The sequence below is a fragment of the Humulus lupulus genome, chromosome 4 (assembly GCF_963169125.1).
Source record: "Humulus lupulus chromosome 4, drHumLupu1.1, whole genome shotgun sequence".
Classification (NCBI taxonomy): Eukaryota; Viridiplantae; Streptophyta; class Magnoliopsida; order Rosales; family Cannabaceae; genus Humulus; species Humulus lupulus.
In genome coordinates, this window is record NC_084796.1 from 177,544,124 (window position 1) to 177,561,060 (window position 16,937).

A 16,937-nucleotide genomic window follows, 5' to 3' on the forward strand; every position below is an offset into this window, starting at 1 on the left:
GGAATTTTGTTTCAAGATTTAATAACATAAAATAAAGTAATAAACAAAGAACAATGGATAATACAATTTTAGAAAATAGTTAAGAATTATTCTCCACCTTCGACAATAAATCTATCAACAATGACAAATAATATTTCCTAGTCCCAATTAAACTATTAACCCCACAGAAAACACTTAGGCAGTCAGTTATCTCAGTTTCCGTATCATAATTAATTAAAGCTAAGCGCTCTTAATTAATCATTTTAACCAGGCAATAAACTCATTAAGCATGCAATCTATTTAACCCAGGAAAAGAATCACATTCAATGGAAACAAGTTAATCTAGGCATCAAATTCATTAAGCATGCAATTCATTTAACCTAGGTTCTATTCTTCATCACAATTAAAATACCTATCACAATACCTAATTGCAATTTATCACTCTACTTAGAATCATAAACTATTAGGTGAATAACAATGCTAAGATGATAGTAGAACAATGCAAAACCCTAATTAGTGGCCATCTAAACAAGATTTTATAAGAATCATAGCATTCAAAAAAGAAAAATAGAAGCAATTTAATATAAGGGAATAGAAGAAATAAAATTCATCAATGCATTCAAGATCTCATGTCTAGGGTTTTGAAATAACCCTTAACCTAAAAAGAAAACTATTCCATAATCACATTCATATTCACAAACATAAGTATTCAATGACAATAAAGAAGTTTTGAGAAGAAAGAAAAACTAGAATGAAGAATGTATATACTGATGTCTTTTCTCCTCCTCTGCTGCTCTAGCCTCTAAAATTCGCAATCCAAAGTTGTATTCAAAGTTAACCCTAATCCCTTTTATAGCCCATTAAAAATTAAAATTTTAAGAAAAATGCTATCGCAGGCCGCGGCCACTGATTCCTGGTGGTTGCGACCACAGGGTGTTTTTGGGCAGGCTACGCACGGCGACCGCGCCAGGAAATTGTGGTGGTCACAGCCACTACTCTCTAACTCCTGGGTCACGGTCAGTGAATGTTGGTGGCCGCAGCCATAGACCAAAATCTGCTTGCATGCTTTTTCTTCGTAATCTTCAACTTTAAGCTCAAACCTCGGGTTTAGGGAGTTCTAAAACACTTCAAACTTTTCCCAAACATCATTTTCTCGAGTCCTATCATCGCACATCCATTCCTAACCACAAAAATATATCAAATTCATCAATAATACCATATAAAAGATTTTATTGCTTAAAAATCAAAGACTCGTAAAAGAAAGCTAAGAACACATAAAAACACTTGAAATTAACATTATCTAAATGCGAAAGGATAAAAATATATAATATCAAAAATTCCCTTATCACTTATCGGAGAAGGAGGATTCCTAATTGGCGAGGGTGGCGGCCTCCCGTTGTTTGGTCAGGAAGGCTCAGGGTTAACCTGGGCAGACTCCGAGTTGTTCCTGACAGGTCCTAGGTTATCATTCTGAGCTATCGAGGGATCTCGGTTATTCCAGTTTCCGGAGGAACGCTTCCTGTAAGGTTTTTCCTAATAGGGTTTCGAGCAGTTTCTCTAGATCGACTATTTCTGGTGTTTTCCCTAGGTCTCAGTTGAGCCTTCTGGGCCCTTTGTTCGACCATCCTGGCAGCCGTACTTCCCCTAGGTCATCCTCTGGTCCTCCGGGATGGTGCCTGAACTTCAACAGCTTGCCTTGCTAACTCCTCATTTAGTCGTGTAGCCTCAGCCAGTTGTTCACGCAACCTGCAATTTTCTAGCTCCACTATCGGCACGTATCTTTCAGGATTATAGTACAAATCCTCATCGTGTCTAGGATTCTGATCAGGCCATCTCCTAGAAGATGATGAGGCACTCCCCTCATCAGGACTCTGGTCAACGATGGGTTGTTTTCTAGGCCTTCGGGGAGGGTCCTCACGCTCCTCGGGGATTTGAGACAATGGTTGCCCACTAGTCCCAAGAATGTTCAAGGTGGTCATTGTTGTTGTACAGGAGGTTTTACACTACACAATAAAAAAAATTGCTTAATGCTCTCAACAAAAGCACCAAACTATTGACATCATTTTTTGTCAACTTAATTATGTAGAGCAATAAACAATTAATTTAGGAAGAATAGAAGAAATCAGAGATTTTTAACGTGGTTCAGTAGTTATAATCTGCCTACGCCCACGAGTCACTATTATTATGAACTCTGTACAAAAGCTTCAAGTGAGAGCAATTTGGTAGAGTCTCTTCTCAGTACAATATTGTGCGTGAGTACAAATGACCAAGTCCAAGATATTTATAGACCTGGTTCTAGGAATATATTCCCCCAATTCAAGGAAGTTACAATAAAATATTTAAATTCAAATAAATATCAGAATTAATAATACAAATCAAATGCATTAATTAAATAATAATCCCATAAAAATAGGAATTCAACACATGATTTTAACAAATCCCAAAGAAATAAGGATTTCCTAACAGCTTTTTCGTGTGTTAAACGCGTCATCGAGCTCGAACGTTGCTTTAACGCGCTTTCGAGATCGGCCAAACTGATAAGTTCAATTTTGATCATATATTTTTAATTTCGTTAGGCTTAGAAATTGTTATATTTTATTGATTTTTTTTTTTTTTTTGGTATTTTGTGATTTTTGGGTAGAAAAAGAATTTTAAGAGTAAAAATACACATTTATTAATATAAAAATAAATTAAGTTTGAATTAATATTTCTATGACTTTAATTTAATATATTTTTTATTTGTAAATATTTAATTTTGATTTGATTTATTTGGTTTTATAGGAAATTGTATATTTTTACAAAGAAAATAAAATACATAAATCTAAACTAGAGTTTGAGATAGAGCTGAAGCTGAAACTTCACGAGCGATTTTGAGACTATTTTGGCCACATTTTGGAAATTATTTAATAAATAAAAGTTGTAGATATTTTTCTAAGCTTTATAAAACATGTTGAACTGTCCAAATTGGAGTTATATCAAGGGAGATATTACAAAAATAATATTACCTACGTGGGAAAATTCAGTTTCTTGATAAATACAAAAATATCATATTCAAACTCCAATTTTGCAACCAACAAGGAGATATTTTTACTTCAAATTTGAAAATTGGAGATATCACAATAATATTAAAAGAAAATTAATATCTATTAGTTTTAGTTTATGTTTATGTTTTAAATTTTAAATTTTATTTTGATTAGTTTTAGTTAGTATGAGACTATTATAAATAGAGGCATGTCTCTATTTAAAAACACACTCTCTATTCTCTCTTTTAGAGAGACATTCTCTTTTACTCTTTTTCTTTTAGTAATTGTAGTTTTTATTTATTGTTGTGCTTATTGTTAAGGGTGATTTCAAAGCCCTAAATATCATTTCTTGGTTTTAATAATTTTCATTGATCTTCTATTCTCTTATATTAAATTGCTTCTATTTTTCTATTTGAATGTCATGGATCTTGTAAAATCTTGTTTAGACAATCGCTAATTAAGGTTTTGTATTATTCTACTATCAGCTTAGGATTGTTATTCACCTAATAGTTTAGGATTCTAAGTAGAGTGATAAATTGCAATTAAGGTATTTGTCTAGATTAAATTGTTTCCATAGAGTGTAATGTTTTTCCTATGTTAAATAGATCACATGCTTAATGGGTTTATTGTTTGGTAAAAAGGGTTAATTAAGAGCGCTTAGCTTTAATTAATTATAATAGGGAAACTAGTTTAATTGACTGCTTAAGTATTATCTATAGGGTTAATAGTTTAATTGGGAATATAGATCAATGTTATTATTAAAATACTTGAATGAGTATTTAGTGGTGAAGAATGACATCTTAACTATTTTAACTATTAACTTTATTTTTAATTATTTTTATTGCTATTTTTATTTTCAAAAACCTCTTCTTTATTAACTTTTTGTCTTTTGAATAATAAATTGAATAGTAATCCTCGTGGGTTCGACTCTTATTTACCGCTATACTGAAGTAATTGGTATAAGGAATTGATAAAATATATTTAAATTTGGTACGGCTAACGACACCCATCACAAACTTTGAGCTCATCATTCCAGTTATTGCCTCCTCACTCGCTAAGTCGATCGAACTCATCCCTCAGAGAAGGTTGGTATCTTCGAGCCTACAACTCATGCTCCAGCGTTGATAGTAAATCTGGAACTGTCTGATAATTTGTACAAGTGTACTGCTAACAATTGTTAATCCCGAGCTTACTCTTTACGAGCCTATATTTCGAGACTATCTATTTAATCTCGAAATTTAGGTGTAACAAAGATATATGTATATTTATGTATTATGTCACTATTACATATATGCTTGGATAAACAAAATACATTAAATGACAAAAGAAATAAAATAATAAATTTGAGCACATAAATATTTTTAGGTTATAGTTTTGAAAATATATTTGATAAAGTAATTTAAATATTTTAATATGAAATTTTAAAATATATAATGAGAAATTATTATGACTCATTTATTACTTTTTATTTTTATTTTTCAAATTTAGATGACTTTATTATATTTTTAATTTATTTAACTTATTTAGATAATTTTAAAACTAAAAGTATTAAAAAATAATAAAAAAAATTAAATTTAACAGAAATCAACAATTTCCGCCAAACTCACATTTATAATATATATAAATATATAGTATAAAAACATACCTTGAAAGAGAAAAAAATACGTTTGATGAGATTAAGTTAAAATAAGTAAATTTATAAATACAAATATGGGATAATTTTTTTCATATAATTTGGATAGTATATTAAAGTTTAATCGTACCTTAATTTAATTTTATTAAAATATTTAAAATAATTTTATTGTTTCCAATTATTCTTCTTTATATATAAAATTTTATAAAAAAAAATTCACCTTACTTTTTCACAAACAATAGATTATCAATCCAAACACACCTTTATATATAAATAAATTTATATATATATTGATGTTTTTATACATGCCAATTACAATAGAATACCGCCTATAAAAGAGAGATTTCCAATAAAAAAAAATACACATGGTAGGGAAAAAAACCTATCTTTTATTCAACCAAGGTTTCTATTACATAAACTTCTGGAGTAAAATTTTACTATAGCTAATTACAATTGAAATTTACAGAACACCGTGTGATAGAGAAGATTTCAGGGCATTCATATAAAGAGAAATATGCAGCAACAGGTTGATATGAACTTGAAAACTTTGTAGCAGGTCATTATGTATATAATCTTTACTGGTTAATTTTATGGTTCAAAATTACCAATGTACTAGGAAGATTAGCTCAATTTGGTGACGATCTTCTGCTTAGGGAAGGAGATGAGTTGAAAATTTCCTGACCAAGTTCCTTTATCTTGTTCAGCAGAAGCATTTGCTCGGTCTCGAGCTGAACCATGTAGTCATCTTGCGTATCCTCAAGGCTTTCCAACTCGCTCAAGGCTGCAGACAGTTCTTCAAGATTGCCATTGTTTGTTAAAGACCGACACTTGATCATCATTTGTTTCATCTGATCAGCATCATTCGACAAAACACATGTTAGATCAGATGGAGAATAATGAAGTCAATTTAATAAATTTGTGATGCTAGAATCCTATCTGGAATGAAAGTTAACAGGCATATAATTTTCGTTTGGGATTGTTCTCAGATTAACGATTAGATTAAATAAGAAACACTTTATGATTCATATGCTAGCATCACTAAGCTCCTACTGATACAGAAAAAAAAAGTTACTGCAAAACAAATCTGCATCTTACCTGACTAGAAATGTCATGTGCTTTAGCCAACGAAGGTTCAGAATCTAAACTGGCTCTCTTTAGTAATTCTGGAACTTTTCTTGTGATCTGAATATGAATCTCTCCCCTTTTCACCCCTTGGAGGGGTATCCACTTGTCAGACATCTCATTCGGAGGCAATCTATCGTATTCAACAACACAGTCACCTATGCTTGATGTAGGCAGCAAAGCGTTGTGGTCTTTTACATACAAAATTAGGGGGCTGCCATTATCTGGAAACTCCAAAGTCTGATTCCACTTTGGGTTCAAAGTTTTATACATAATCTGCAATGTATATTCAAGTAGAGTATGAAAAGAATGCAAGAGAAAAGGAAAATAAAAATAAAAATACTAGTATGTGGTTATCATTCAAAATCATCACCAAAAGTGATCATGGTTATTTCTTAGTTACTTCAATAATATTATCCACTGCTATCAAAACTGAACAAAACAATGAAGAACAACAATAAATTAGATGGTTAGCGTGAATGATTGTGCTCAGATGCATAGATATAAGCTCCGAGCTATCTATTGTATCTGGTTAAATGCTATTCCACATGAAAAATTACTAAATATTGGTTCAAAAATAGTCATGGCATTACTGTTCAAGTAAAATTTAAAGATTATTAAAAAAGGCAGAAGGGGGTCATCATTGTATTATTATGCAACAGATAATGTAATGGTCAAACCTTTGTTCTTTTCTTCAAGTTCCCATATTGAACTCTTACATATGGGTCACTTGTTCCTCTAAGGTCAGCAGCAATAAGGTCTTTTGCTTCAATGAGAGAAAGTTCAATCCATCCATTTCCTGAGCCCTTTGATGAACCCTGGACATATAGAAACAAGAAAAAATCAAAATCTATAAATAAAAAATCAAAGAAAATTGCATCCGGATAATTGTCAAACAATACCAACATAGAATACCAGAAATAACAAAGTTAAAAAATAACCAGGTTTACTAGCAATTGTAAGACATTTGGGTCAGAATGCTCAAAGGGTTTCCTACTAATTGCAAACCTTATTTACATATATTTAATAGTTCCATACCCTTGACCCTTCAAAGTCTTCAACTCTGACCGCTTCTATTTGAAGCCTTAGTTCTCCAGAACTGACTTTTTCAAGAGGTATCCAAACATCCCTGACTGACCCCTCATTAAGTCCTTCCAAGTTTACACGTGCACTACCAATGTTTTCATCCCCAAAGATTTCCTCACTGAAGCATTTAATCTTTAGGTAATCACCATCTCCTATCTCATCAAAGTCAAACTTCTGATTCCAAACAGGATTTAATGAATGAGCAGTTTTTGTTTTCTGAATAACCTGAAAAGAAGTTTTTAAGAGCATACATGGTGTTATGCAATTCAGATTTTGAAAAATATATTGGGATCTTCATCCATACATAAGAGGATGTTACAAAGGAAAAAGAAACCAACCTTTCCATATTGCAATTTAACATATGGATCACACTTTCCAGATCTGTCTTTCATACTAAGATCCTTCCCTTCCATAACCGTTATGTATATTTTCCTTCCAGTTCTTGGCAGAAAATTTGAGGAGCCATTTAGTGATTGTCGGGAGTTAACACGAAAATTGTTCAAGCTGTGTGAACCATCAGAGAATTGCCATTCCTTTAGAACAAGCTTTACTGTCAACTGCAAGATCCATGAAAAAAGTGATTCAAATTTATAATTTAATAAGAGAATAATTCATGTATACATAATACATTTATCTGTGTATAGAGAATCGATACTCAGGAAATAAATAACAGTAAAGAAACTTTAAAATTTGAGTTAAATTTAGACTTGGCGGCAGACACGAACAGGTTGCTGAAGTAATTGACATCATATTGTAAAGAAAAATCTATTCTTTTATTTCTTTCTTTTCTATTTTATATCAAATAAAGAACCAAGCAGATGTTTCAATCTGAAGACAAGCATGCTGAAAACTCGGTGCAAATAGAATGGCTTTCAATCTCAGTGCAAATAGAATTTCACAAGGTGTGCATCTATTTTATAAGCATAGCTTCCATAAAGACTTTAAATAAGTTACCTCCCCTGAGCTGACTCCCTCAAATGGAACAACCATTTCAACTTCTTCTCCACAAGTGTAAGCCTGTTTGGCTATCACAGTGGAGTCGGTTCCTGTAGCCCAAAATATTGTGGAGTCGTCTTTCACATATTTTAGCTGCTCAGTGTGAAAAAAATGTCAACTTAGTTGGAAGTAGATGGAGTTTACACAGAGTAAATATATAACGACAAAGGAAAATAAATAATACACATCAATGGTTGATAGATCATTTGGTAAAGTACTAAAAATAAAGGTTTAGTCCAGATAACGATTATGAAAATGAAAAGCATTAATCACGATGTGGCTTTTTAACTTCCTACTGTGTTATCGAGCTATGAAGATGCCTTATTGGATCCTTTGCTGCTAGAAAAAAGAATATCACATGCATAAAATGGAGTACAAGCATATACCTTATATGGCACCAGTGCACCAAATATGTAAAAAACTTAAATCCACTTTCCAAAAAAAAACAACTAAATAGATTACTTCAAACAAATCTTGTGAAAAGTCTAAACTGAATACCTTAATTTCACAACTTGCCAAATAATCATACTTCACATTGCCTGGGGTACACTCGTAAAGATGGAACCGTAAAGTTCCATATTCTTCATGTAAAACCATATTAAACGTGGAATCCCATCTAGGAGATGATCCAGATCTCGCACTGGTTCTCCTAGTCAAATCTTCAAGCTCAACCTCAATAAATGTCTGCAAATCTCGATCAACAAATTGCCCTTCTGAACTTCTATCAGGACAATCCTCTTGCTTTCTGGAGGGGCTTCCTCTCAAGCTACTCCTTAAAAGTCTATTTCCTGAAATGACTGTTACATATATAATTCCACCAACAGCCTTTTTCTGTAAGTCCTCTGCTGGCAATGAGAAACAACGACGGTGAGGTTCAACCATTGTCTTCATTAAGGTTTCAGTAAAAATCTTAACCTATAAGAGAAAGAAAGGAAATTCACAATAAATTTTCTTTCTAAATGTTTAGTGAGATATGCTATGTGAGAAGCTAAACTTTCAAGTTGATGATCAAATTATGTCAATTCTGGAGGAAAATATGAAAACACAATAATTTTTTAAGGCCAATGTACCACCATGATGATGCATAGGAAAAACTAGTTGAGTAAGTGGTAAGTTACAAACATGAAGAATCTATTGTACCGAGATTTATTTTTGTTGATAAATAATTTTTTACTTGTATTTAATTATAAACTAAAGTTAAAAATAATTAGTTGTTTTTTCGTCATTTTTTAATAAAATATTTTTCAACTAGCAGCTAAAGAGATAGTCTTCAAAACAGCTTATCAAAGAGTTTCTCTAGACTTGATTTCTATATGCTTAAGAATCACACCAGCCAAGAAGAAACACCAGGGAGCTCTGTGGCAGGTAAAGATTGACTTCCACCACTCCCGAAGGCAACTCCAATTCTCACTTCAGGAGCTGCTATAAATGAGTACAAAACTGCTTTCCCATCAAGAATTGGCATCAGGAGAAGCTGTAAGATCAATTTAGAAAATAAGTCACTAAAAAACAGTAATAACAGCTTCCAAGTAATACACGGCTACCAATGCCATTGAAACACCACCAAATCATCTTTACATCGAAGATGCTAACGTAGAACAAAAGTAAAGGTAAATTGAAATTGATGTTTTCCAAAGAAAGCAGAATCAATTAAATTGAAAATAAACAAAAAGATCATCCATATCTAAATTGCACCAATGCTTTAACTAATTCAATATTACAAAAATCTGTGAGGGAAAGACAAAAAGGTACTCAGATTGGAAAACATATATACAAAATACAATAGGAAAGAAATATTTTTCTGTGTTTTTGACAGTGAAAAGGTGTCCTCACTCTATTTATATACCAAACGATTACAGCCAAAAAGAAAAAAATCTATGGCTGAATATCTGCATGTGATTTCGATCATAAGAAAGAAACATGTGAATTGTCAACTAATATGCAACAAGCAGCAAATACAACATTTAGTATCCACTATGTTCAAGAACAGTGAATGAATGTCTGCATGTATGGAAGATAATCAATACATGTAAAGAAACAACTTTACATACATCACCCTTAATATGTAGACTATTTATAACAATCCGAGCAGTTCCCATGAACGGCTTGGCCAACTTAGCAAGCAACAAAATACTCATGTCATTTGTGTCCCAGTCAAATCCCAAACGCATGAATCTCTGTCAATAGGCACACCAAAAACTCTATAAAAATCAAAGAATACAAGTACAAATCATTGCATTTAGGACAGCATATAAAATAACTGAGCAAATGAGAACAAGATACATATTACTAAAAAAAGAAAAAAAAGCTAGATACACAAAAAATAATTATACAAAGACTTTAATGTGAGTTTTAAAATGTTTAAATCAAAGTAACAGAGGAAAACAAAAGGAAACCTGATCATTTGAAGTCAGCCAACGAGTCCCTTGAAGACCTAAGCTAGGTGGACATGAACCCAATGAAAACTCCTGCAGCTCTATTCTTTCCTACATAAATTAAGTACAATGTATAACTTAGCTATCATCAAGTCAAATGTTAGAGCCAAAAAGAGAGAGAGAAGAAGAGCTAACATTATTCAAATTAAGATTTTCTCAAAAAAATATCAGTTCAAAGATCAAGTACATATGTATTACTTACAATGAGCCTTGATTTCCTGTGCTTAAGACGTTTCTGCATAAAGAAACAAAATGTTAATCTAACAAATTAAGTCCATTGCAAATAGAGTGCAACTCTTTGACAGCTGAATTGATTGTGTGTCTAACCTAAGCACTGAAAAACTACAGTAAGGATTGAAACTTGTTTCAGCAAAACTTTGCTTAAGTACCTTCCAGTGAGTTCCAGATGAGATACAATAAGAGTATATAGATACGAAGAAATATTTATAGAGTTAAATGAAAGCCCCTGAAGGCCCAATGATTAAAATTCAGTAGAAATGGAAGCAGCATGAAAAGCAACAGAAATTGACTTCAACATAATTTGTGCATCTCTTGAAACAACAAATAAATCTAGAACAAAATACTATAAAGTGTACTAATATACTCCATAAGGAGAGGAGATCTGCTCATGGACATGCTACTAGTCTCCTATCCTATTACTAGGCCATATGTAACTTGAATTAGAATTCCAACCGAATTCGTTAGCCCCATGCAGGTATTTGAAACCAAACAAGCAAAACTAAGCAATATTTTTATGATTTAATAAATGCAGAGGAATTTGTTACCTCAATAATAGAATAGAACCTTGTTGAAAGTTTTGGGCTAATGAAGTTGGGCCATACTTCTGTTACCATTCTATTCAACCACTCACAATGCTCTAACGGAGTTACAGGCTATAAAATATTACAGGGATTAATAAATAGCTCATTGAATTAAAATTTTGATTAAAGAAAATAAAAAAGGACAAGAAAAGCTAAATTAAATAAGCTACCGAGGTATTCAGTACGACTCGTTTCCATTTCTTGGTCAAGTCTTCAACAAGTATTCGGCGTTGATAACTTCCATACTGAAAAAAAAAACAACAATGGTAACTCAGTAACTCACATTAATACCATGTAAATTCTCAACCTTAAATCTCAAGATTTATTCCTTAAAAAAAACATTGTAGCTGGTATTGAAATGTACAATAACTAAGTCCTCTTCATGAAAATAGTTAATGCTCAATGTATCAGTTATTTTCCTCAATTCACAGTTTGATTCACCCATTTTAAAGGGACTTGCATTAGGGAAGAAAAAAGACATCCAAATTAATGTAATTAAAGGAAAAACTAAATCGTACATAAAATTGCAACGAGGTGAGAAAGAAATTAAGCAAGTTCTCATCCAAATCAGTAGACAAAGACAGCTGGCATTAGCTGAAGATTTAACAATTACTTATCATCATTTGCAATAAAGATTTAGATAGCTGATAAAACAAAAAGCGAAAACGTTCTATAGGGAACTGATCAGATACCTAAAACTCACCGATCCACCAGACCAAGGTTAAGAGAGAGAGAGAACTATTCATGGAAAAAGTGATAGAGAAGCAAAATATATTCTAAACAGAGAAGAAGATAACAAAACAGATCACATTCACAGAGAGCTCAACCTGAATAGTTGCCCAAACGGCAATAACAATAGGAACCCAATTGGAGAAAGAGAAAATCCATCTTTCAATACACCAAGCAAGCAAAATCAAAGCAACCAGAAATGGAAGATAAGGCTTCTCCTCCATTACATGGTTGAAAAACTTCACAGCCTCTTCAACATTCGAGCCTCTCCTCTTTCTCCTACTCATTTTATCAAAAACCCAGAAGCCAAAACTATCTCTAACTTCACTTCCCTATCTCGACTGTGAATTTCTCATCCATATTTAACTCAGAACCCAAAAAGAAAGGCATAAAATTCTCGAGAATTGTAATTGAAAGAAACCCAGAATTTAATTCCCAACAAAGTGGGCAATGTTGGAGACCCCAAAATAAGAATAATCAGACAATTTTCTTTTACTTTGCCATCTTAACTTAAATAAATAAATGGTGGAAGAGGCTGAAAAGAAAGTTAGATAGGGGAAGAGCATAAGTCAGAAAAGTCAATGAAAAAGAAAGACAAAATTTAGTTAAGTACTATATGACTAATGAGGAAGGGGAACCGGTTTGTGAAACGGCTGGTTTTACTTGTCCTATAACTAGAAGCCTTTTTAAAAAAAAATACAACCTAAAAATATAAATAAAATACTTTTGAGAAAAAAATATAAATACGTTGTTTGTTAGATTCACATTTATTACAAAAGTTTAGTTTTAGACCTTCTATTGCCCAATTCGTTGAAATATCTGTGCAATGATAATTGTACTTGCTAAAAGGTTTTTAATTATTGTAGTCTTTTATATTAAAAGAAGAAAATCCTTACATTTTTTTCTCAAAAGCATTTTATTTATTTAGGGGAACCAACTAGATTTTATATGAAAATTATTTTAATGCTTTTGAATTTTATGGCGAAAGGATTAATATATAATTTTAATTTTTTTAAGAACTAGGCAAGAATTTTGGAATTAGTTGGGAAAGTTTTTTAAAGTATAATCATTACCAAGTATAATCATTACCAAGATGTATAATCAAAAATAAAAATGGATAAATACGGATGCTTTTTTGGCAATAATTATACATCCTCGGATTTAGGTGAAATGAACAAATCATTTATTTCCATAAAATGGAAACAAATCAATACAAATTCAACTCCTATGTCAAATTTCAATTTTTTAGGGAAAAAAACAATTTTACGCTAAATTTGTAAGGAAAGAAATACATATAATAACAATCAATAAAATTTTAAGAATTAATTTAGAAATCGTATAACTTATTTATTTAATTTTCAGCCAATTCAAATTTAAAAGATATCGTATAAATTAATAATAATAATAATAATTAATCTTATTGGTGAAATTTTGTATCGATTTGTCAATTAAAAATGAAAATCAAAGGTCATATCATTAAATAAAATACATTTGGATATTTTTAATTAAAATAATAATAGTAATAATAATGCCAACAACAAAATAATAATAATCTATAACTTTTTTTTGACAAAATCTATATTTCCTTTTAGAATTTTGGTTGGGCTCAATTCTGTGGGCCCCACCACGATGTGTAATTCGTGGCCTTATTTTCTTGGAAATTACCTGTAATGATCTATCTAGCAATAGTTGTGGGGCCACCAAAATGAAAGAGAATTTCCATTTATCTGAGAGGAGTTTTGTTGAAATTTAAAGTGGTAGTACTGATTCACTCCTTTATTATGTTTTAACGTTCAGATAAAGAAGAACGAGGACGACGGTGGGGACAATAACCGGTGGGTAAACAACATGTGGGGCCCACTACAAGTGTAGAGCGCGTGAGCTTTGAGGTTATCTAGTGAGATCACACTATCATAATCATACTATGTACTAACTCAATATTCACTACACGCGTCTCGGCGAGTGCAGTCACGGCTGTTTTCGACCACACCCAACCAAAGCTGAAAAGTAATGTATATGATATGGCTGGCGATGTCTGACTGTTATAGTTTTTGTTTTGAATATGTCAAGAAAAATTGAATGTAATAACTTCAAGAAATTTGTTAATACGTTATTATAATTTATTATTCTAAATATATGATAATTTTAATTTTTTTAAATAAAAATACTTCTAATATCGAAATTACATCAAAAAAGTATCGTTTGGAATAATAATTAAGTTTTTATGATTGCATCGAAATAGCATCGATGTACCATCGATTTGGCATCCATATACCATTGATTTTGCATCGAAATACTATCGATTTTGCATCGAAACAACATCGATGTACCATCGATTTTACATCGAAACACCATTGATTTTGTATCGAGAAAACCTCGTTTTGGCAACAAAAAAAACAACTTTTTATGATTGCATCGAAAGAACATCAAAACACTATCGATTTTGCATCGAAAAATCGATGGTACATTGATGATGTTTCGATGCAATCATGAAAACTTGATTTTTATCCAAAACGATGTTTTTTCGATGCAAAATCGATGGTACATCGATGATGTTTCGATGCAAAATCGATGGTGTTTCGATGCAAAATCGATGGTACATTGATGTCGATGGTGTTTCGATGCAAAATCGATGGTACATCAATGATGTTTCGATTCAAAATCGATAATATTTCGATGCAAAATCAATGGTACATCGATGCGGTTGCGGTGCAATCATAAAAACTTGTTTTTTTTTAATGTTATGGGTATTTTTGTCTAAAAAATTGAAATTGTCATATATTTGAGATAGTAAATTATAATGGCATATTAAAAAAATTTACTAAATTATTATACATATAATATAAAATTTCCCTATAACAAATGGTCTTATAAAATCATCAAACTAATTTATTTAGAATATTAAATAGAAGGAAAAAATACTGAAGAATGTTCGTAATTTTTTAAATAATAAATAGGATGTTTTTATGAAGTCTTCTCAGTTAATTATAAATATATTCTTCTCCGAAAGTGGACAAATATTTTCTTATATTTTTAATATTGCTTTCATTAGGACATTTGTTTTCCTTCTCACTCTTTTTAATTACATCCCTAAATTTTTAAAAAAAATTAAGAAAAAACCGCACCATTATTAAAAAGTTTTAAAACGTACAAAATCATTCCTTAATAAAATATTTGTTATAAATATTATATATATATAGGAAATTTTTTTGGTAGAGCCTTTAAAAAGAGCCCTATCAGTGGAGCTCTTTTGTATTCTCAATCTGTAAATAGTTTTTGGTGCGATTTTTTTTATGACCGTGTATATTGTAGTTATTTAGAGCATCTTGCAAATTTTCAGAAAATTCCAAATAATTTACAGTGCCAAAAACTAAGTTCAAACATGCTATTTTCGCATAAAAAAATTAGTCACACGTGCAACAACCTGTTTTTATACTAGTTTTTGGCACTGTAAATTATTCGGAATTTTCTGAAAATTTGCAGGATACTCTAAATAACTACAATACACATGCTCATAAAAAAAATCGCGCCGAAAACTATTCACGGGTTGAGAACACAAAAGAGTAAGACTCTTTTTGAAGTCCCTACACTAGAATTACCGTATATATATATATATGGATGTTCATAATAATTGAGAGTCATTAATTTATCCAAAATTAAATATCAACATTAGTTATTAATTATATATGTGGCATTTACTCGATTTTCTTAGATCATATATATTTGTATAAATAGGGTTCAATCTTCATTGAAATAATAGATAAGAGTTTCATTCTCTCTTTACATATCTCTATTACTCTATTTATTTTCTGTATACGTTATATTTTAATAATCTTAATAGTTTCATAAGCACGATTTTCTAACTATAATTATTTGTATGTTCAAAAATTTATCATGGGTCTCTAGCGATAATCATTCGTTGGAATTTGAAATTGATGATTCAGTCTTCAACCATCATCCTGTGTTGATATCAAATTTTATTATCAAGTCTCTAGTCATCATAGTTCATTGAGGTAAACATATTTTATTGTGAATGTATGTTTATATGATTACCATACTATATGTTTTGATAATAATAAAAAAAAATTGTATATGTAACGTCCTGGTTAACCAAGACTGTTACACTATGTGTTTAAAATAGTGCTTAACCTGCTAAGCAAGTCATTTGAACTTAAATGTGTAATTAAAGACTAAGTCAATGTCAAGTAGTAAAAGATTTGGTCAACAAAGTGTTTATTTTACATTAAAATATTAAGTTCGTACACAGGATCCGAAAAATCAGTTTACAGATTTGTAAAAGATAACCAGATACAATTTAGTTGTCCTAAGCGACAAAAACAGGGTTTAACCATAGTTCATCCCAAGCTACCCCGACCGTGGCATCAAGCAGGCTGCATATGTACACACCGCCCCTGAAGCTCTCCAACTCATGGTTGGTCCAGCTATCAACTCCCTTACCTACACCACGTAGCACCCGTGAGCCAAGGTCCAACAATAAAACTTATAACAACTTGCACAAATAGGCAATGGTATAAAGACAGTGAATATAATTCACCAGATTCAACTGATAGTAGACTATAGGCAACAATCCCAATAAAGAGAGCAACGGTATCCTTTAATCAACCTTGACCCAACCAGTCCAATTATTCAACAGAGTACAAGCATTAAGCTACACAATGACAAACATATATTCTCAAACATACATTTCAATCAGTAATACAAATATTCAAGGTCGGCACCCTTAGGTCGAGCCCTCTGTTTACTTAACTGACCCCACCTCGTTTAGGCCGAGTCCATTGTTTATTTAGCTGACCTCGACTCACAATGGCCAAGTCGCGTCCAATGCGCTAATCGTCAGCCCCGACTCCCTTAGATCGTACTTTCACATTTCATACAATACCAATACAGTTACACAACACATATATCCAGATACAAGGAACCTTAGTCCCAAACACAACCATATGGGTGCAGTTTTCTTACCTCGGATCCCAAGCAACAAGCGTATGGCAGCCCCGAGCACGATCCCTAATCCTTGAGCCCTTGCAGTATAACCCATATTGCAGATTAAACCCTTGAGTTAAACCCTCAGCGATCCTAGCTTCAATTCTCCTGC

The 16,937-nt window shown here is 31.7% G+C and overlaps 1 protein-coding gene across 1 annotated transcript; it reads right to left on the minus strand.

Annotated features, from left to right (window-relative positions):
* Positions 1–5,004: 5,004 nt before the first annotated feature.
* Positions 5,005–12,385, minus strand: LOC133830992 (synaptotagmin-5). Its single transcript, XM_062261140.1, has 14 exons — positions 11,923–12,385; positions 11,266–11,340; positions 11,060–11,167; positions 10,477–10,509; positions 10,236–10,325; positions 9,891–10,016; positions 9,170–9,313; positions 8,338–8,754; positions 7,798–7,932; positions 7,182–7,400; positions 6,796–7,068; positions 6,438–6,575; positions 5,731–6,033; positions 5,005–5,483 (listed from the first exon to the last, which is right to left on the minus strand). Exons 1-14 carry the CDS (start codon positions 12,109–12,111, stop codon positions 5,262–5,264), a joined length of 2,472 nt encoding a protein of 823 aa, XP_062117124.1. The 5' UTR covers positions 12,112–12,385; the 3' UTR covers positions 5,005–5,261.
* Positions 12,386–16,937: the final 4,552 nt, after the last annotated feature.